General features: G+C 38.2%; 1 protein-coding gene across 4 annotated transcripts in view; it reads left to right on the top strand.

Annotated features, from left to right (window-relative positions):
* Positions 1–24,127, top strand: part of fam135b (family with sequence similarity 135 member B) — a 69,660-nt gene that overhangs the window by 3,103 nt on the left and 42,430 nt on the right. The window contains exons 1-2 of one of the 4 annotated variants that reach the window (XM_053236840.1): positions 9,833–9,922; positions 19,907–19,998. In XM_053236840.1, the coding sequence (XP_053092815.1) occupies positions 19,922–19,998 (77 nt within the window). In that variant the 5' untranslated portion in view covers positions 9,833–9,922; positions 19,907–19,921. Of the gene's footprint in view, positions 1–9,832; positions 9,923–15,057; positions 15,823–19,906; positions 19,999–24,127 lie in introns of those variants that run through there. The other 3 variants (XM_053236841.1, XM_026909901.3, XM_026909900.3) reach the window with 3 other exon arrangements.

Raw genomic sequence — 24,127 nt, 5'->3', positions numbered from 1 at the left:
AGCGTATGGGACATTGTGTAGATCAGACCATCTGTCTGTCAGAGTCACACACACACACACACACACACACAGATTGATGATGAATAATAAGAGGCAGGACTGTAGGGAGCAATAACACATATAACACACACTCACCACAGTGTAGTGGCTCACACACGAGTGTGTGTTCAGGGATTTATAGCAGAGGAAGAGAAGATGAACAGTGTGTGACACGGAGGGTTTAGCGATCAGCTTACACATCTTTACACTCACAGGACGTGTACATGAGAACAAGACATTCATCTTGGTTTTTTTTATTGGCACAGGATTCCGAGGTTGGCTAATTTCTAGCGTTAAAGTTTACTTAACTGAACGCAGCACAAAATCAAACCGCTAATGGAAGCTAATTTCTCTCTTTTTTTTTTTTTTAACTGCTGCAGACTTCTTGTTTTTATTCTCTCAAGATTCTGAGGTTTGCTAATTTACAGCATTAGCTAAATGAACTCACAGTTAAAGTAGCTGATAACAGATGCTAATTCTTTACCTGCCCATGTAGCACATTTAATATTTTTTTTTTTCGTTGAAGTGGGGAAAAAAATCAAGCATAATGCTCAGCCCCGGTGTGATTTTATTAGCTAGCGAGTGTAAGTGACAAGCACCACTCAGAAAATAATTAAAGCTTGCTGAATGCTAGAATAACTGCTACTAAGCTTTTTTCATTTCTGTCCAATTTTGTGGCACACAGTAAAAATCAGGGGATTATGGATCGTCCTGTCCTAGGATGATGTGACTATGGAGGGAAATACTGCTAACATTAGCTAGCTAGTTTTTTTTTTTTTTAAGAACTGGTAGAATTCTGTCGTTACTTTCCTCTTTCCTACTGCTTCATTCCAAAATATGCAAATTTACAGGTTAAAGTGAGCGAAATTAGCTGCTACTTGCTTTAGAAGCTCATTCCTTTTTGTGTTCCTGTGTTTTTTCTTTTTCTTTTTCAGAGAAATGTAATTCATCTTTGGTTTATTCCTAGATTTTGTTTTGCATTTCATTACAATATGGAATTGTTAATGCTGAACCATGACCTAGAGATACGGAATACAACAATGTTAGCAAACAAAACCTAACACAAAAACATTAGCAAAGCTCTAAAGTTTCAGCAAATTAACTGTTAAATACTTCCATTTACGCAAATGCAGCTAACTACTGTGTTGCGTTGTAGGCTAATGCTAACACAGTCATGCTATGTTGTGATATAATGCTAATTCCTTCGTGCTGTGGTCCAAGGCTAATGCTGTTGTGTTGTGGTCACATGCTAGTACTCTATCATGTTGTGGGTTATTGATGTATCGCTGTTGGCTAATGATTGCACATTTTGTTGTGGTCTAATGCTAACACTGTTGTGTTATGGTCTAATGCTAACACTATCAGCTAAATGATATTAATACCGTTGTGTTGCAGTCTAATAATATTGTGTTGTGGTCTAATGCTAATTCCGTCATGTTGTGTTGTCACTACACTGTTCATGCTGTCATGTCCTGGGTTAACAGTGTTGTTGGTTAATGCTGTATGTTTTTTTACGATGTATTCATAAGGCTATTACGTTGTGGTCTAATGGAAAAACTGATATATTTTGTTATTGTATAATCCTAATACTGCTGTGTTCTGGTTTAATGCTAATTGTAAGCTAATTTTCTTAACATTGTTTGCTTCACTAATGTTTCTCTTTTTTTTTATTTTATTTTTTTATCCTACTGGGCCAACGCAGAGCGACGTGCATTTATCAGGCCCAGTTGAAGCATACTTCAACATCTTAATTGCTTGCTAAGCATTAAGAAATTCAAGCGGGTGTAATTTAGCATGGAAAAAAAAATGTTCCACTGTGTGATTAGCTCTTGTATGCTGATCTTGTCTTAAACTGTGGGTGTTGTCTTGTGTTGTATCATGATCCAAAAACCTTAATACCACTGAAGTAGCGTGACTAAATAAATGTGTTTTAGCGTGTAAACTCACACACAGTGCTAGTAATGATACCCCAGTCCTGTTAACTGTTCACTGTGGATGAGATAAAGTCACCTCACAGAGATAGAAGAGTCATTTTAATATGTATATAGTGTAATAAGTAGCCCAGAGCATCTGCTTCTCCGCTGCTTAATTCAATAAGACCATTTTCCAGTTACAATGACTTTCCCCGCAATATTTTATGTAAGGCCACCAGAGAACATAATGTAGCTGATTAGAAACCAGTGAATTAGAAGGTAGTGAGAGGAACTACACACACACACACACACATGCTAAAATCACGTCTGTGGTTAGAATGAACCCTGTGTGTAAATAAAGACTGTGGTTATTCTGAAACAGTCTGTGATTTACTGGTCAGTTGTTAGAGTGGTTTTGCTAAAAACAGTCTGTGGTTGTCTTAAATTCTGTTTGTCATAAAATCTGTCTGTGGTTATGATAAATATATTTGTACAGATAATAGGTTTTGGTTAAAAGTGCAGACTAATAACTGTCTGTGGTTATGGTAAAGCTGTCTGTAATTATGGTCTGTGATTAGAATAAACACCATCTGTAGTTATGGTGTGTGATTAGAATAAAAACTGTAGTCGTGGTGTGTGATCAGAGGGAAAGCTGCCTGTAGTTATGGTATTTGATTAGAGGAAACGCTGTCTGTAGTTATGGTCTGTGATTAGAATAAAAGCTGTCTGTAGTTATGGTGTATAATTAAAGAAAAAGCTGTCTGTAGTTATGGTGTTTGATTAGAGGAAAAGCTGTGTGTAGTTATGGTGTTTGATTAGAGGAAAAGCTGTGTGTAGTTATGGTCTGTGATTAGAATAAAAGCTGTCTGTAGTTATGGTCTGTGATTAGAATAAAAGCTGTCTGTAGTTATGGTGTGTGATTAGAGGAAAAACTGTCTGTAGTTATGGTGTTTGATTAGAGTAAAAGCTGTCTGTAGTTATGGCATGTGATTAGAATAAAAACTGTAGTTATGGTCTGTGATTAGAGTAAAAGCTGTCTGTAGTTATGACGTGTGGTTAGAAGAAAAACTGTAGTTATGGTGTGTGATTAAAGGAAAAACTGTCTGTAGTTACGGCGTTTGATTAGAATAAAAGCTGTCTGTAGTTATGGTGTTTGATTAGAGGGAAAAACCATTTGTAGTTATGGTCTGTGATTAGAGGAAAAGCTGTGTGTAGTTATGGTCTGTGATTAGAATAAAAACTGTAGCTATGGTCTTTGATTAAAGGAAAAGCTGTCTGTAGTTATGGTCTGCGATTAGAGGAAAAGCTGTGTGTAGTTATGGTCTGTGATTAGAATAAAAACTGTAGTTGTGGTGTTTGATTAGAGGAAAAGCTGTCTGCAGTTATGGTATTTGAATAGAGGATAAAATGACAAAACTGTCAAAAATATAAAGCTGTCTGTAATTATAGTCTGTGATTATAGTGAAACCTGGCTGTAGTTAGTAGCAAACTGCCTGTGATTATGGTAAAACTATTTGTAGTTATAGTTGTGCTTACAGTGAAAACTCTGCTGTTAGTAAAAAACATGATTACGGCAAAACTGTCTGTTTAGGATTCAGACTGTATGGTTAGGATAGAGACTGTCTGTGGTTATGATGAAAAATACTGTTAGAGTAAAATGGTGTATAATCTACTTGTAGTTATGGTAAAATAAAATGTCTGTGGTTTATGGTACAGACTGCCTGAGGAGAGTCTGTGCATGTTTAGACGATTCTGCTGCAGTAATACAGTATTGACAGACAACACTGTCTGGAAACACAGACATTAATTCACTCACACATGCATCAACTGGGACATGTCTGTAGGTGAGCATGCATGCTCTGGCATGTGAAATGCATTTTAATATTTTCACCTTCAAATTTCCTTCTTTCTGGACCCACATCCTGCTGCGTCATGTAGGCTAATAAATGCAAACGTATGTATGAACACACACACACACATCTACTTTCAGGTCATGTCTTGCAGGGAACCAAAGGATCACCAGAGGAAAGTCTGGTGGCATTTTACTCCCTGTCCTTGGCATTTACGTCCTGACATTCAAAAAAAAAAAAAAAAAAAGGTCTGAAATAGTCCGAAATTTAAAGAACCATTTTGAATATTGCAGTGATGGCAGGTTGTGCTGAATTTCTACTGACATATCCATTAAACATTCGGTGTCCCAGGAGAGTGAAACAGTAAGACTGCTGATGCTAGCAAGCGATTCTGACATGTACAAACTCAATTTGTAGACCAGTGTTCAGCATTCTGTTCCTGAACGGCTTAGTGTTTCAGTTATACAGTATATCACGCAACAATTAGCCAAACCTTTCATAAAAAGTCTGCTTACTGAGTCAAGGCAGCAGCTTTACAGCATAGAACTCGTTACTCGTGGAGCTGTGTCTCTGCAGAACTGAAATAAACTCAGAATATAAAAATATTGCATGGGCATATTTTTATTCCCCAAGGTACAAAAAGTACAAATGCACCCTCAAAGGTATACCAGTGGTCCCTGGAGTCCAATTGTGTACCTTAATGATGTTCCTGCACAGCTATGTTCCTAATAATTTAAGCTACACACGATGAGTGTATCACTCTAGTGACAAGTAGTAGTACCTTTATTTTTGAAAAGCACTGATGTAGTGAACAGAATAGAAAGATTCAAGAGTGTGAAGTGCCTCTGCTGTTACACTTGTTTCATATCCAGACAGAAATACATTTTTTATTCAGCTAGAATTCTCGTACAATCTGTTCTTTTAACCTTTCATTAAACATTGCTATTCATACACTATGTGGCCAAAAGTTTGACACCTATCCATCACACTCATACGTGCTTGCTGAACATCCCTTTCCAGATTTAGTCCCCCTTTACTGTTATAATAAGCTCCACTCTTCTGGGAAGGCTTTCCACTAGATTTTGGAGTGTGGCTGTGGGGATTTGTGTTCATTCTGCTATAAGAGCGTTAGTGAGATCAGGCGCTGATGTCGGATGAGGAGGTGCCTGGGGTGCAGGTGGTCAGGTGTCAGCAAACTTATAGTATATAGTAGGCCATGTAGTGGACATACTATATATGTATTTGTCTCAGACAGTCTAGTTTTTGTAAAATAAGGTCAAACACAGACACTTATTTAACCACAACCACAGACACTTTTTTAACCACAAACACAGACACTTTTTACCATAAACACAGACACTTTTTACCACAAACACAGACACTTTTTAACCACAAACACAGACACTTTTTACCATAAACACAGACACTTTTTAACCACAAACACAGACACTTTTTAACCACAAACACAGACACTTTTTAACCATAAACACAGACACTTTTTACCATAAACACAGACACTTTTTAACCACAAACACAGACACTTTTTTTAACCACAAACACAGACACTTATTTAACCACAAACACAGACACTTATTTAACCACAAACACAGACACTTTTTTTTAACCACAAACACAGACACTTTTTTTAACCACAAACAGACACTTTTTAACCACAAACACAGACACTTTTTACCATAAACACAGACACTTTTTAACCACAAACACAGACACTTTTTACCATAAACACAGACACTTTTTAACCACAAACACAGACACTTTTTTTAACCACAAACACAGACACTTATTTAACCACAAACACAGACACTTATTTAACCACAAACACAGACACTTTTTTTAACCACAAACACAGACACTTATTTAACCACAAACAGACACTTTTTTAACCATAAACACAGACACTTTTTAACCACAAACACAGACACTTTTTAACCACAAACAGACACTTTTTTAACCACAAACACAGACACTTTTTAACCACAAACAGACACTTTTTTAACCATAAACACAGACACTTATTTAACCACAAACAGACACTTTTTTAACCATAAACACAGACACTTTTTAACCACAGACACAGACACTTTTTTTAACCACAAACACAGACACTTATTTAACCACAAACACAGACACTTTTTTAACCACAAACAGACACTTTTTTAACCATAAACACAGACACTTTTTAACCACAGACACAGACACTTTTTTTAACCACAAACACAGACACTTTTTTTAACCACAAACACAGACACTTTTTTAACCACAAACACAGACACTTTTTAACCACAAACACAGACACTTTTTTTAACCACAAACACAGACACTTTTTTTAACCACAAACACAGACACTTTTTTTAACCACAAACACAGACACTTTTTTAACCACAAACACAGACACTTTTTAACCACAAACACAGACACTTTTTTTAACCACAAACACAGACACTTTTTTTAACCACAAACACAGACACTTTTTTTAACCACAAACACAGACACTTATTTAACCACAAACACAGACACTTATTTAACCACAAACACAGACACTTTTTTTAACCACAAACACAGACACTTATTTAACCACAAACACAGACACTTATTTAACCACAAACAGACACTTTTTTAACCATAAACACAGACACTTTTTAACCACAAACACAGACACTTTTTAACCACAAACAGACACTTTTTTAACCACAAACACAGACACTTTTTAACCACAAACAGACACTTTTTTAACCACAACCACAGACACTTATTTAACCACAAACAGACACTTTTTTAACCATAAACACAGACACTTTTTAACCACAGACACAGACACTTTTTTTAACCACAAACACAGACACTTATTTAACCACAAACACAGACACTTTTTTAACCACAAACAGACACTTTTTTAACCATAAACACAGACACTTTTTAACCACAGACACAGACACTTTTTTTAACCACAAACACAGACACTTTTTTTAACCACAAACACAGACACTTTTTTAACCACAAACACAGACACTTTTTAACCACAAACACAGACACTTTTTTTAACCACAAACACAGACACTTTTTTTAACCACAAACACAGACACTTTTTTAACCACAAACACAGACACTTTTTAACCATAAACACAGACACTTTTTAACCACAGACACAGACACTTTTTTTAACCACAAACACAGACACTTTTTTTAACCACAAACACAGACACTTTTTAAACCACAACCACAGACACTTTTTAAACCACAACCACAGACACTTTTTAAACCACAACCACAGACTCTTTTTACCACAACCACAGACTCTTTTTACCACAGCCACAGACAATTTTTTTAACCAAATCCACAGATGCTTTTTTAACCACAAACACAGACACTTTTTTTATCTTTTTCACCAGTGCCTTTGGTTTTACATAATCACAGACAGTTTTTTTTAAACCATAAATACATACCCTTTTTAGGCACAGACAGATTTTCATCATAAACACAGACAGTTTTTACCACAATGACAGAGCTTTTTACTGCAATAACCACAGATCATTTCTACCCTCACCTTAACTTCTGTTAGTTTCCAGACAAACCACTGACAGTTCTTTTTTCTTTACCATAACCACTGACAGTTTCTGGACCTAAACCAACTCACACAGAACACTGAACACTTGGTACAGGTGATTTGAGAGCTGTGTGCTAGTTTAACTAGATTTTTTCCTGACCTGCATATCAACATGTAAGTTTACAGCTTATTTTAGTGGCATTACAATCTGAACCATGCAATATTACAGTTGTGCCACTTTGACCAATTTAAACCAGGGTGGAGTAAACTCAAACCAAATATTTTATAATTGTGCCAGTTTCCCCTTTAATATACTGTAAATCTCCAGATTCAACATGACGAGATACGTCTCTGAATAAACACGTCTACACTGTAACAGGATTTCTGAATAAGATACCTTGATTGATTGTGGTGTGACCTATCAGACCCAGAAGATTAGAAAATTCTACTCTATAGATCACCACCTGAGATGTATAAAAAAAAAAAACATGATGTACACAGAGTAATCAATACACCAGACAGCAGGATAAGCTATTTATTTTTCAGTGTAATTTGATGATAGAAAGAAAATGGCCCTCATTGGCAAACTGGGGACCTGTAGCTCTAGTTTCACAGGTTTCATTTCTATCACTCAAAGACCTGATAAGCAGTGTGTGTGTGTCTATGTGTGTGTGTGTGTCTAAAGAGCAGCATTTCCATATATTTTTCATAAATGACAAAATCCCAGAGCAGTGTTTGCCAAACCAGTCCTTAGGGATTCCAGGTTTTCACTCTCTCAGCTCCCAAATCACCTGTAGCAAGTATTTTTGTGTTCTGTGTGGCTTGGTTTAGGTCCACGGAGAGCTGAGACACAGCAAAAATGTGGACTGTCTAAAGCCCCCGAGGACTGGCTTGGGAAACGCTGCTATAGAAGGTTAAATGTTTGTTGATAGAACGGGTATTTGAGAAAATATTGAACCTCACCACACCTACAGTATGACTGTACACTGTTCGGAGTGTTCTGAGTAATCGTAGAAAATTGCATTATGTTTATGTGACTGTAGAGAGGCAGATAGCGGAACAGATGTCATGCGCTTCATCAAATTACTGACCCTGAATAGTTCAATCAGAACATGGAAAATCTCCTACTCAGAATTTCTCATGTTCACTAGTGAGACAGACAAGACTGGTATAATAAAACCGGATTGTTTTTAAGACGTAAAACCTGTAAAATCTGTCAGTGGTTATGTTAAAACTGTGTGGTCAGTCTGAAAGCTGTGGTAGGGTAAGAAATGTCTGTTGTTATGATGAGAAACTATCTGTATTTATGATGAAAAAGATATGTGGGTACGGTTAAAAAGTGTGCTTCAAATATATATATATATATATATATATATATATATATATATATATATATATATATATATATATATATAATGTCTGTGGTTACAATAAAAAGCTGTTTGTGGTTATGATAAAACACTGTCTGTGGTTATGGTTTAAAAAAAAACTCTATGTGGTTATGATCAAAAATTGTTTGTGCTTTTGGTAAAAATTTTGTTATGGCAAAAAAAATGTCTGTGGTTATGATTTAGAGATGTGTCTGTGGTTTTTGGTAACATTTGTCTGTGATTATGGTGAAAAAGTGTCTGTGGTTATGGTTTAACGACATGTCTGTGGGTTTTGGTAACATTTGTCTGTGCTTATGGTGAAAAAGTGTCTGTGGTTATGGTTTAGAGATGTGTCTGTGGATTTTAGCAGCATTTGTCTTTGATTATGGTGAAAAAGTGTCTGTGGATTTTAGCAGCATTTGTCTGTGATTATGGTGAAAAAGTGTCTGTGGTTAAGGTTTAAAGACATGTCTGTGGTTTATGGTTACATTTGTCTGTTGTTATAATAAACACTGGTTATGGTGTCTGTGGATTTAGTAAGAGCTTTCTCTGGGTATAAAGACAGACTGTCTGTGGTTATGATAAAAAGCTGGATATGCTAAAAAGTGTCTTGGTTTTTGGTAAAAAAAACAAGGAATGGTGAAAAATTGTCTGTGGTTTTCACAACACTATCTGAGGTAATGATGAAAACCTTGTTCTGTTAATGACTGACTGTGATCAGGTTAAAGATGAACCTGTCTGTGATTAGAAGATAATCTGTCTGTAGATGTAGCTAAAATGCCTGTGGTTATGACAAATATTGTGTATTGTTTATTGGAAGAGGATGATAATAAGCAGCCAGACAAAAAGATTGCTTTGAGAGGGAAAAAAAAAAAAAGAACTAAGACAGCATCAGGTCACCAACAGGTTAAAAATAAGCTGACTGTATCTAGAGCACTCTGAAATGTGATGAAATGAATCTACTTCCTTGAGAGTCAGTAGAGGTGTGTAAGAGTTTTAAGCACTCAGGCTTTTGAATGAATGAGGTGGTTCATTGCAGCAAAGTCCCATGATTCTCGCTCTCATGTGATTTATATAATTCTGCCTTCACTGGCACGCTGGATCATCAGATCAAGAGCATGATGCAGGAATCGCTGAATAGTGCCTGTAGTCTAGTGGAATGACACTGCACTTCTCTTACATTAGGTAGGTTATATTATATTTGTTATATTATTACTATATAATGCTATATTCAGTTTTATGCTTGTACTTTTAATTCATGTAATTTAGGAATGAGAAGGGTTGATCATAGATAAAGTGAATTGAACTTTTTATTTGTGTGTGTGTGTGTGTGCATGAGAGAGAAAGAGAGTTAAATCTCTCCAGAGACAGTTCTCCAAATGCTAGACCGAATGAGTTGTTGCTTTGTCGATTGAAGCTATTTTTAGCAGAAGACATAATGAGCTCGAGGACTGAAGCAGTTCTGCAGCTACACTCATTTGTTCACTGCTTTAGCATCACTTCATTGTGTATTGTGTATCAAACCGAAGGTTACCGGTGTTGCAGACGGCTGCTTGTAAAGCTCATCACTTTCCCCTGTACAGACTTTATGAAAGCAATATATAAACACGCATGCAGGCTTAAACTCTGGCTGTGGATGCTCACTGACTCATGTATACACACTTCCCATGAAGGTGGGTGGGTTTTAGCAGGAAGCGTACACCTGCGATGTCTGTTAGCTTACAGGAAGTCAGAATAATTTTAAATAGTGGTAGTTAATATTTTGCTTGCACGTCTTAATTTAGGGCAGTCGTGTTATTGTCTCATAGCTCCATTGATTCCTGGTTTAATTCTAAGCTCATGTGGAGTTTCTCATGTTCTCCCTGTATCCGTATGGGTTTCCTCCAAGTTCTCCAGCTTCTTCTCACCTCCCAGAACCTGCCAGTAGGTGGATTGGCTAAAATAAATTCCCCACGTGTGTGAATAGTGTCCTATAATAGTGTCCTGGTGTCCTGTCCAGGATGTATTCCCGCATCCTAGACAGGACACGAGTCACTCCTGTGAATTTTACACCACGCTAATCCCTACACACCCCTCCAACACGCCTCAGGCACCGCTTTTAAATGTTCCTTAATGCTTACACTCATATCAGTTTGTTTAGTAAATGCTCTTTTCCACAGAGATCTGTGCTGCAGGAAGTAGAGCACACGGCGACGCTAAAAGAAACGAGATTCTTTCTCCCTCTTGTGTGTTCTTTTAACTGGAGCCACATGAAAGAAGTCACACGTTCCACTAAAACATGGAAGTAGAGGTAGATAATGATGTCACAAGACTGAGCTCTTACGTTATGGTGAACAAACGAGAATCACAGCATAATCATTGGCTAGCTTATTCTTGGTGTCCATATGTCCCAGTTGCCTAGCAACAGCGTTTTCTTTAATTGTAACAACATGAAAACATTCGCAAGTTCGGTGTGTGAGGTCACAATAATGGGCTAGTACATGCTACAGTCACACTGTAATCATTAGCTAGCTTATGCCTGGTGGCCATACAGTATTTCCCAGTTGCTTAGCAACAGTGTCCTATTTAATAGTAAACCCTTGAATGAAAGAATTTACGGGTTCCACATAAATACGCCAGGACTTCTGTGTGAGATGTTATAGCGGTGGGCTATGTTATGTTCTGTAATCAACGTGAACTTTCTAGAATCACACCATAATCATTAGCTAGCTAAGGCTTGCTGTTCATATTTCCTAGTTGCCTAGCAACAGTGTCCTCTTTAATTTTAATGAAAGTGTTCGCAATATGCCAGAATTTCCAAGCGTGACGTCACGATAGTGGGCGATTATGCTGTAGAATCACTTTCTAAAAAAAAAAAAAAAAACCTCCTCACACTGTTTAACCCTTTAAAGGTTCATGATGTAATGAATTCCTCTGCAGCTGACGCGAGGCTGCACTGGCCATCACTGACTCACATCCTCCTCCATCTCCATACTCCAGGCTGAAGATAAAAATGGCCTTGGAGTGTACTGTGCTTAAGCATCCAGTCACTGGGGTTCATTAATCACAGGCTCTTGACCTCAGCATGCTTGCAGGAGCGTCAGCAGCCTTCGAACCATCCTGCTCTCTTCACAGCTTAGTAATCCTCTGCACTGTTGATCTCAGCAAAACTGTAACAATTGTTTATAAAAAAAAAATCCTACACAGCTTTAATGAGAAAGAATGAGATTCCTAAACCCCAGGAATGAGGGACAAGGCTAGCAAAACACAGCTTACTATTACATTGCAGTAAATATACATACAATTCTTCACAAATACACAAATAAATAGACAATCTAATGAAGAGAAAGCGCTCGCAAATGAGAAGAATTAACTACAATAACAACAGGATAACAGGACAGGAAACACTGACCTTATAAGGAAACTGGAATGGGGCCGTTGGATAGATTATGCAGGTTATGCAGGGACATAATCAGCTAACATGAGTGTAATATTAATTAAAATATGGGATCATCCTGATGGCAAATGGGAACAGAAAAAATAAGAGAAAGAGTAAATGAGGTGGCAAAACATTACCTTTCACCTTTTAGATTTATAAAAATAAAACAAATACAAATAAAAAAAAAATGAAATGAACATTGAAAATAGGATATATAAATATGAACTTGATTGTTAAAATTCATTAGAGGAAGTGTATTTTAGCTAAATAAATAAATAAATAAATAAATAAATTTAACATTTTTCAAATCAAGAATGAATTAAGAGCCCAATTTTGTGGACATTCCACAACATGAAATGTAACTATAAAAGGATAAAAAGTACATGTTGTTCATTAATAAATAAAACTGGTTCATCTTGGCAAATTGCTGTGGTATAAGACGAATAAAACACTTGGGGACATGCTGGTTTAGGAAAATAATCAACTTCAGGTGGTGACAGAAACCTACGCTTCATCCCACCATCCTGTCACTGATGATTTTCCTATAACAGCAAGACAAGGAGCTGTTGATTATTAACATTCAGACAAACATCAGCTAATACAGGTGTTAATAAATTTGTTGACATTTATAACTTTATTATATCACAGTAAAGCCGAGAGGAACGTCGTGTTCTAAATGTCAGGCTGAACTTCGTAGAGCTGATGATATAACGTGCACCATGAAGAAGTGACGGATAGAACTAATAAAATACACAGAGTACATGCTCCAGGGTCAAAGCAAAGAGTGTCACACACACACACACACACACACACATAGACACAGCCTATGGGAGTGTAAGACACTCTCGACAGAATTAAACCATCGATCACTCGTTGCGAAGCCGCAGAGCACATTATTGATTGAGGACGCAACCTGAGAAAGTGTGTGCATCGGGATGGATTTTATTATGACTTCCACTCACACACATTTACATTTATCTACATTTATAGTATCTGGCAGAACTGCATGTCTAGCTGGAAAATATCTCCTTACATAACATGGATTGTGAAAACTTGTAGTGTAGAATATCACCAGTTTAAAGCCATAAGCAGTGCACCATTTGTGTGAATACAAAACCACCTTCTCAAGCTTATGAGCTTCATTACTGTTTGCGGTTACGTATTGGCCATTATGCACCAGTCCAACATTGTTATTAAAAAAAAATCATACAGGCATTATAATAAAATGCCACTTAGAGGAACCTATTTTGACTGGCAGCAACACTGGGTCCCAGCTACATAGTAGATTCTGATATTGTGTCCAGCGATCATGTCCGAACTTTCTGGAATTATACTATTTATATCAAACTCTGTATTATTTGCACTATTGTCACTTGGCCACTTTCAAACAGAACTGCATATTGTTCGGCGTTGTAGTTATTGTACTGTCTTGTTCTGTCTTGTGCGTCCGCACGTTTGCACTTTTATGTTTAATTTATGTAGTCCCCGTAGCTCTGTGTTGTTCTGTGTTGTCTTATGTAGCACCTTGGTCCTGGAGAAACGGTGTTTCGTTTCACTATGTACTTGTAGATGGCTGAAATGACAATAAACTCCACTTGACTTCACTTGACTTGAAACCCAAAAAGTAAAGAAAATCTGATAAAATATTATTAGTTGGCTATTGTTGTCAACAATTTCCCAAAGTTACTCAGTGATATTAGCTTTCCAGAAAGTTCCACAGGGCGTCTGGTTGAGGCCGATTTGAACTTGACTGATGTAGCTGAGGTTGAGGAACTGTAGAAGTTCAGGAATTGAATAAAGTTATGTTGGGCAAAATGTTATTTGTAGTTTTAATTTGTGAATGAAAAACGATTTCTTTTTCCAGCAGCCCTGTTTTTTTTTTGGTTTTTTTTAGTGTTTTCCAATGTTTCTAGGGGTGTCATGGTAGGGTTCAGGTATAATAAATTGAGAAAACAAACAAACAAAACGCTTCTGGGCTGTAGTCTAGACCACTTCCGGTTCAAATTTGAATACAGATACAGATATTTTGAGCGTTACACAGATACAGATAGTGGCATTGTGTTACACTTCTGGCTACACTTCTTGGCAGAGCTCACACAAGCTGTATTTAAACCCAGCGACACGGAATAAAAGCACTACAAAGATCACGTCCTATCTTCATGCCTTTTAATATTGGCTTGAGAAGTGCTCTCATAAAAGTTTGATTATTGCTAAAAGCAGACAGGCTTTTCATTTCTGCTCGCATGCTCAGTTTCGATTCACTGTGTCTTGTGTTTCTCAGTACGGCTCCTTCAGCATCATTGGGACGGACATTGGCGTTTTTTTAATCCTTTCATCATGGCTGGTCGTGAAAACACAGCCACTGTGCAGTGGCACTCTCCGGCTCATGAATATTTGAACACAGTGATGAATGATGACAGTGCCAGAGTGAATATTAAATACAAAGGTGTAGAAGCAAGGTTTTCTGGACGCATAATCTTCCTCAGTTGTCACAGTCGTGGATGTAATGGGAACATGCAACGCAACACTGGTGCTCAGGAAAGCCACGGAGATCATTCGTCATCTTCAGGAATGAAAACCTAATAGAGTTTTCGTCAAATTATATTTTCCATGATTCTTCGATATTGTAAGAAAAAAGGACATGAGAACACTAGGAATCCATCTTTCTAGCTATGGTGTAGTATCAATGATGCTGTGTTGTGGTATTTTGACTGGAGCTAAAATTTAGTGAAACACAGCCACTGTGGTAAATGCCATAGCAGCAACATTAATAAATGCCTTTACATGACTGTTCTCGACGTGTGGAAATACGTAAAGGGTCACTCTGGCATTGTAACGTTTGGTACATTGAAAGCTAACGTCTCAGCCTGTGATGTCACGGCAGACAGGAGGCCGAGTCCTCAGGCCTGAATCAGCCTTAGCATTTGTTTTTTGGAAGATATACATTGAGGAGATGATGATGGATGGATGTGAGTGGAAGTGGGACAGAAGAAGCGATTAGGAAACAGATAGGGTGGGTAATGAGAGTCAAATAGAGAGAAGAGACAGAAAATGTCAGGGTCAATTACATAGATAGACAATCTGAGTCCACGCAGATCACCATGGTTTCCAGTAAGATCCCACAAGTGCTTTTAAAAGAAACGTACACCGTTTAGCTAATATGTACAGTTAGACAGAGTTAAGGTTGGCTAATGTTTACAGCTTTAATTGCCACTTCATTTACAACTGTTTAATACCACTACACATTTACAAGCTCAGGCTGCACATTTGGACCTTCTCCATCTCCTTCTCTTATAGTCAGAGGACAAAATGACAAGCCAGGTTACTCAGGCCAAATACTGCTTCCTTGGCAAGTGGTGTTCGGTCTAAATGTCACTGCACTGCTGCCATGTGCCAGGCTGGATCATCGCCACCCCAGCAATATCATCATCACAAACAGCAGTGACCTTTACGGGATCAGGATCAGCTCTGTGTTCCTGTGTGTGTGTGTGAGAGACCCTGAAAGAAAACCTTGCTTAGAGTTCCAGGTAAACTAGCCTGAATGGAGAATGCTGTCAAGCATGGACGTCTAATTCATACTGTAACTTAAAAGAGCTTATTGCTGAAGGACTTCTGGGAGCTCAGACTTGGACAATATAAAAATGGCTGAAGGCTAATCTTCTACCTTGTAAGTAAAAAGCAACAGATAAGCATTAATTGCCCTATCGCACTTACAGTACGCGTACGTTGCAATCCCTGAGAACTGTGCAATATATCAGGCATCCTGTTCTACTTGTAATTTATTTAAATTATTTAACAAGAAGAGCAAAGGAATATAGACAGAGTCGAGTTATAGGTTGAGTAACTGAAAGCCCTACAGTAATGGAAAGACTTAAGTATTAAAGACAGGATTGAAAAAGAGAGTGTGTGGGTTTAGTCAAATTCAGAATTGAAGTGCCACCTCAGAAAAAGATCAATAAGGATGATTTTAACAAGCTCTGTTTTTATTCCAGAACTGCTCTAATGTTAAAATGCTAAAATAATATAGATTATACATCACAGTCTGAAAAAAAAAATGAATATTGCAGGGTAGTACATACAGTTTCCAAAGAAACATGCCCTATGTTTATTCCCTACGCTACAGTATTTTATACACTTCAGTATTCTGTACATTTCAGTGTTCCATATATTTCAATACTCCCTACTCTACAGTATTCTGTACACTTTATTCTGTACGCTTCAGTATTCTGTACGCTTCAGTATTATAGAGAATACTTCAGTATTCCATAAGCTTCAGGATTTTGTACAATTCAATATTCCATATACTTCAATATTCTGTACACCTCAGTAGTCCATACACTTTAGTATTCCTTACACTTCAGTATTCCGTACACTTCAGTACTCTGTACGCTTAAGTATTCCTTATACCTCAGTATACCATACACTGCAGTATTCCTTATACTTCAGTATTCCATACACTTTAGTATTCCTTATACTTCAGTATTCCATACACTTTAGTATTCCATACACTTTAGTATTCCGTACACTTCAGTACTGTATACACTTCAGTATTCCTTATACTTCAGTATTCCATACACTTTAGTATTCTGTACACTTCAGTATTCTTTATACATCAGTATGCCATACACTTCAGTATTCCATACACTTTAGTATTCCATACACTTCAGTGCTCTGTACACTTCAGTATTCCTTATACTTTAGTATTCCTTATACTTTAGTATTCCATACACTTCAGTATTCCTTATACTTCAGTATTCCATACACTTCAGTATTCCTTATACTTTAGTATTCCGTACACTTCAGTATTCCTTATACTTCAGTATTCCTTATACTTTAGTATTCCTTATATTTTAGTATTCTGTATACTTCAGTATTCCATACACTTTAGTATTCCATACACTTTAGTATTCCGTACACTTCAGTACTGTATACACTTCAGTATTCCTTATACTTCAGTATTCCATACACTTTAGTATTCCGTACACTTTAGAATTCCTTATATTTCAGTATTCTCTACACTTCAATACTCCGTACGCTTTAAGATTCCTTACACTTCAGTGTTCTTTATACTTCAGTATTCCGTGCACTTGACAGCCTGTATGAAATGTGTGGTTTTTTGTAATATCTCTTGCAGTGTAGAAAATGCAGATACATTGTATGAAATACTGAATCGCATGTTCCCACATTACTTAGGGGAATTGGATGTGTCATAAAATAAAGAAGATAATATAGTACTTTTCTTTATATCTAATGCATGTTTTCAAGGAAACGTACAGCTCAGATGATACTGCTGTATCTTATGTCTTCATGGGTGACGTCAGCTCTGTCTCATGCCGTGAAGTTTTTATGAAATCTGATCTCCTTTTGTTGATTTGGACAAAAATAGTAAGAAGTGAAAACTGGATGAACTGACAGTCAGACTTGAATGTTCTGGGTCTTCAAATCCAGAACAGTTTGGAATCCTGTTTGTTCATCTGTACACTCCATGATTTATGTGTTCCTCATTCCCTGTTGCTATGAAGCAGAGCTCCTCTGACACCACCATGTCGATCAGGGCAAACATCACCCTCGATGACTCAGTGTTCGGGTAATCAGAGCCTCATCTCTTGCTATTGCCTTCATCCAGGCCATTGTTACTTTCATAATGCTAACAATGGGTTGCTAAGGTAAACATCGCCTGTAACGATGAGCAAACAGTGATGATGAATGCAGCGCAACAGGCGCACAGAGAGCTGTGAGAGTCACACGGTCTGTCTCACAGCTTTTACCTAACGTCACTCACGTCTTTCTCATTTCACTGATTTTCTCTCTCGGGATAATGAAATGACGCACTCGATAAGTGATGACACAAGATTCTCTTCAGAAACACAGATTATGATATTTGAAACATTTCCTTTGAACAATCACAGTGATACAAGACATAAAGTTGAAAATAATTCATGTGGTGTAGAAATAAATTAAGATTTATATTTCTGAAGCCCTAAATGTGAATTGTACACAATTTCTCCCCTGTATGGGCCTAATGCAGCATGCTCATTAGAATATTAGGCCACGCCCACCAGGACCATTCTCAAAAATATTCTTCTACTTTGTTTTCCTTTTAGTTAGATTTCAATGAAAGACTGAAATTTTTCTCTCTCAGATACGCCCATCTGTCTCACTCAAAGACACGCCCATCTGTCTCACTCAAAGACACGCCCATCTGTCTCACTCAAAGACACACCCATCTGTCTCACTCAAAGACACGCCCATCTGTCTCACTCAAAGACACGCCTATCTGTCTTATTCAAACACATACCCATCTGTCTCACTGAAAGGCAACCGATCTGTCTCACTCAGACACACCCATCTGTCTCTCTCAAAGACACACCCATCTGTCTCTCTCAAAGACACACCCATCCGTCTCACTCAGACACACCCATCCGTCTCACTCAGACACACCCATCCGTCTCACTCAGACACACCCATCTGTCTCTCTCAGACACACCCATCTGTCTCACTCAAAGACACACCCATCTGTCTCACTCAGACACACCCATCTGTCTCACTCAAAGACACACCCATCTGTCTCACTCAGACACACCCATCTGTCTCACTCAGACACACCCATCTGTCTCACTCAGACATGCATATCTCATTCAAAGACACACCCGTCTGTCTCACTCAAAGACACACCGATCTGTCTCACTCAAAGACACACCCATCCGTCTCTCTCAGACACACCCATCTGTCTCACTCAGACACACCCATCTGTCTCACTCAAAGACACACCCATCTGTCTCACTCAGACACACCCATCTGTCTCACTCAGACACACCCATCCGTCTCACTCAGACACACCCATCTGTCTCACTCAAAGACACACCCATCTGTCTCTCTCAGACACACCCATCTGTCTCACTCAAAGACACACCCATCTGTCTCACTCAGACACACCCATCTGTCTCATTCAAAGACACACCCATCTGTCTTATTCAAAGACACACCCATCTGTCTCATTCAAAGACACAACCATCTGTCTCACTCAGACACACCCATCTGTCTCACTCAAAGACACACCCATCTGTCTCTCTCAGACACACCCATCTGTCTCATTCAAAGACACACCCATCTGTCTCACTCAGACACACCCATCTGTCTTATTCAAAGACACACCCATCTGTCTTATTCAAAGACACACCCATCTGTCTCATTCAAAGACACAACCATCTGTCTCACTCAGACACACCCATCTGTCTCACTCAGACACGCCAATCAGTCTCACTCAGACACACCCATCTGTCTCACTCAGACACACCCATCTGTCTCACTCAGACATGCATATCTCATTCAATGACACACCCATCTGTCTCACTCAGACACACCCATCTGTCTCACTCAGACATGCATATCTCATTCAAAGACACACCCATCTTCCACACTCAAAGACACATCCATCTGTCTTTCTGAAAGACACACCCATCTGTCTCACTCAAAGACATGCCCATCTGTCTCACTCAGACACACCCATCTGTCTCACTCAGACACACCCATCTGTCTCACTCAGACATGCATATCTCATTCAATGACACACCCATCTTCCACACTCAAAGACACATCCATCTGTCTTTCTGAAAGACACACCCATCTGTCTCACTTTTTACTTTTTTGACCACATATTAGGGATTAAGCGTCCTCTCGTCAGATCGGACACCTCTGCTCTTCCTGAGTGCTAAATTGATGTCATTTGTCCTGTCTGTGTCTCCCTGTAGGTGATGGAATAGGTGATGTCTGAAGTACAGGGCACTGTGGAGTTTTCTGTGGAGCTGCACAAATTTCACAATGTGGATCTCTTTCAGAGAGGGTAAGTCCATGTGAAACCCTCATTCGCCATGTGATCAAAGTGATCTATGTAGATCTGTGTAAAGTATTTTCCACTGCTTACTGCTCTCGACTACTGTAGACAAGAACATTTGCAAACATACATAAACACACACATATAATATGCATATTGTTCTCCTGCCTGACTGCAGAATGTCCGTCCTGTTTTTCACACTGCTTAGTCATTTCCAGTCTCATTCAGATCACCAGTGAGGAACATGTCAACATCTAATCTATTGTGTCTGATAATGAAAAACAGAGGACTGTCGTTCCATCGGGCTATTGCAGGACTGAGACTGGGACACACTGTACTGAAGCAATGGACGTCAGAGACGTGAGATACATTAGACTGAAAAAACTGGAAACAGTGTACATTTTAAAAGTGTAATGCAGTTTTCTCTAAAATGGCCGTCTTTACGTGGGAAGAAGGACGTCAGTGGCATTCAGAGATACTCTTATATTCATAGAATCCCTGGAGTTTATTGTCCAGCTAACAAACATGAGATAACATTACATTTACCCAGACAGACAGACAGATAGATAGATAGATAGATAGATAGATAGATAGATAGATAGATTATAATAACAGGTATAGTTACATTTCTATTATTATTATAATTAGTTATAAGTGATGCTATTGATTTGTCAATGCCTGTGCTCATAATGCATTATACACCGATTTATAAGTATTAATTAATCAGTATTACGATTCCATGAATGTATGTAAGATGAATGTATGAATGTATGTATGAATGTAAGATGCAGCATCATAAATACATTCATGGAATCAGAGACAGTGATATATTTATACAGTTCCTAACATAGTATCTGAGGTATGTGAAGTTCCAACACACACACATACACACACACACACACACACACTTCCTCCATGCTGTACTCAGTTTAAAAAGTACCACTTTTTTTTCCCCCTCCTGTTCTTCCTGTTCCTGCTCAGCTGAATATAATATCACACGGCTGATGAAAAGTAAAGGTCACCCATAATGCCATGCAGCATGTTGTGTGTGTGTGTGTGTCTGTGTGTGTGTTCAGGGAATTAAAAACTGACATCTGGCTCAGCCCCAGCTCAAACATTTGCATTTCACTCTCTCAGATTTCATGCTTAAATTTCCTAAGAACTTTTTCATTCTCTACTCGACTGTAAACCATGTTTTCATTCGCACTAATGTTCTTACACAAGTAACGTGAGGCAGAACTGAATCATGCTTTGGAGTTGTGTAATAAGAATCTGTTGTACGATTTTTCACAGATTTTCACAGTTCGTAAGATTGAAGCATGAGCTATAGTAACCTATACTTGTACTGTGGACACACACACATATATATATATATATATATATATATATATATATATATATATATATATATATATAATTTTTTTTTGCTAGTGTATATCATAGTTCCTTAAATAAGGAATAAATCGCCCTGTGTCATGCTATTATAGTAGATTAATGATGGGATGGGGTGGAGTTACTATTAACACCCCAAAGTTGATTAATTTCCTATAACAGCAGGTTCTTGAAGTGGTTTATTCCACAGCAGTTTGCCAACTATTGCAATTTTATATTTATTGAAGAACATCACCAATTTATATTTATTGAAGAAAGTCATTATCCATTTCTTGTTACATTTAATGGTGTTTAATGTCCACACAACATGATAGTTCCTGTTATCACTTGTCACGTCATGTTACACAGAAACCACAGCATAAATTCCTGTGTCCTGAAAAGCTTTATACCCTAAAAATGTACTATAAAACATTATAGTATAGTAAGTCAAAAGCAAATGGGTAATGTAAACGTTATATTGTATATTTACATGTATCCAAAGTATTAAAGGCCTTAATGGTAGGGCTGTAGTCAAGACCGCAACTGTCAAGTCCAGGACCAGGAATAGCTGAGATTGAGTCGAAATAAAAGCGAGTCAAGATCGAGGGCGAAAACTGTCAAATCCTTTTAAAGGCTGAATCTTTACTTCAACTACTTGGCTTCATTGCGACAATGATTAGGCTGTGTTTAAGAAAAAGGAATTACATCTTGTCAAAGTTTGTACATGTGAAAAGAAATGACAAGAAACATTATTTTCACAAACTCTCACTTGAAACCAAGAACATATTAACAAGACCAATGCCCAAGACCAATGCAAGTCCAAGTACAACCACCAATCAATCTGAAACAGGTCCAAGTCAATACAGAAAACCTCTGGAGACTTGAGTTCCACAGCCCTACTCAACAGCCTTGGGATTTAAACTCACAACCTTCAGATGACCAAATATTATAATCATCTCTGCTATAATTATGGCCTCAGTGGTAAATCATTGTGTCAGTGTTGTGTGGTTTCTCAGTGGTTTTCAGTTGCTCTGTGGTTCTGGTTAACAGAAGAAGTACTAGCTAATGAAACAAATCTACAGAATAGAAGAAAATCAATGAAGATATTTCGTGCTGGCCACAGTGCCAACGTAACCACAGCTTCAGGAAACTCTTCAGTGGAATGTGAGAGAAAGAGGAGAGAGAGTTCTTTCAGTGAAGCCTTTTTAATCTCGGGCTGTGGCCTGAAATGGGGAATTGTCATTAACTTCATATAAAATGGCCGTTAGTGATGCATGATGAATTCCAGCACTGAGCACAGGTTAGTGTTTGTTCCTGCTTTAACACATGGAATTCAACTCATCAGCTCATTATCAACTCCAATCTGGTGTGTGAAGTGTGTTAAAAACATAAACGCAAGTGTGATAATTGGTTCGAGTTCTGAAATAATAACAGCAATTATTATGAGCAGTAAATAAAGGAGGAATTAAGTGTGCTGTGTGGAACTATTAGAGAAAAATAATGAGTGACAGGGTGTTGTGATGAAGCGGAGTTACTTTTACTGCACGGAAGTTGATTATTTTCCTGTAACAGCACATCCCAAAGTGTTTTATTCCACTTATACGACATTGAATTTTTCACTATAGAAATGACAATGAATTAGAACGAGTGCAATAATATAAACCTGTGATGTGCAGCTGCACTACTGTCAGAGTTGCTGTTATAGAAAGTTAATCAACACCTTCTGACCAATCAGAATCCAGAATTCAACAGCGCTGTAGGAGAAGAGATGATAACACAAAGCTGTTTGTGAACCTAAACTCTAGTTATGCGATTTCACTTCCTGAAACCTGATCTGTAAAAACAAACACATTTTGAGAAGCCGTGGCTACGCTGGACTCGTTTTCTTCCCCACGTACCTGCTCACACTGACCTTCAACATGATGCTGAACTTTTGCATGTGCAAGTCAACCAAGCAAAGCACTGTACAAAATGTGAATAAATGATTAATCCCTGCAGGCTTTAAATAATTCCAGTCCACTCCTGCAGTTCCAACTAGCTCAAAGAAAAGAAGTAACTCAGTGATCTCAAGACAATACTCAGTGATATATTATACACACACACACACACACACACACACAGAGGTAATGGATGAACTGTGTGAGCTATAAATGAATGAGATGTACTAATGGCCTGAGCACTTCTGCACACTATCACACTCAAACCTGCTCATAACTCAGAGATAAAGGTGACCTCTGCCTGGATGTGCAGAAACACATTCCTGGTTCTCTCAGGGTGGCTGGACTCTGAACCTCATCAGACTGCCCCAGAGGGGTATTAGCATTGCTTCAGCACACAAGGGCAAAGAGTTTAGCTGAGAAACATAGCTGTGTTCCCATAGAGAGTCAAGTACAATGTCAGTCTCAGTGAAGGAGGTGTGGCCTCTGCACCTCTCGGTCTCAGCGAAGACGCGTGGCCCCTGTACGTTTAGGTCTCAGTGAAGGAGGCGTGAGCTCTGTAACTGTCAGTCTCAGTGAAGGAGGCGTGTCCTCTGTAACTGTCAGGCTCAGTGAAGGAGGTGTGTCCTCTGTACCTGTCAGTCTCAGTGAAGGAGGCGTGTCCTCTGTACCTGTCAGTCTCAGTGAAGGAGGTGTGTCCTCTGTACCTGTCAGTCTCAGTGAAGGAGGTGTGTCCTCTGTACCTGTCAGTCTCAGTGAAGGAGGTGTGGCCTCTGTAACTGTCAGGCTCAGTGAAGGAGGTGTGGCCTCTGTACGTTTAGGTCTCAGTG

Source organism: Pangasianodon hypophthalmus, chromosome 9 (genome assembly GCF_027358585.1).
Source record: "Pangasianodon hypophthalmus isolate fPanHyp1 chromosome 9, fPanHyp1.pri, whole genome shotgun sequence".
NCBI classification, from domain to species: domain Eukaryota; kingdom Metazoa; phylum Chordata; class Actinopteri; order Siluriformes; family Pangasiidae; genus Pangasianodon; species Pangasianodon hypophthalmus.
This window is presented reverse-complemented; position numbering and strand designations above follow the sequence as displayed.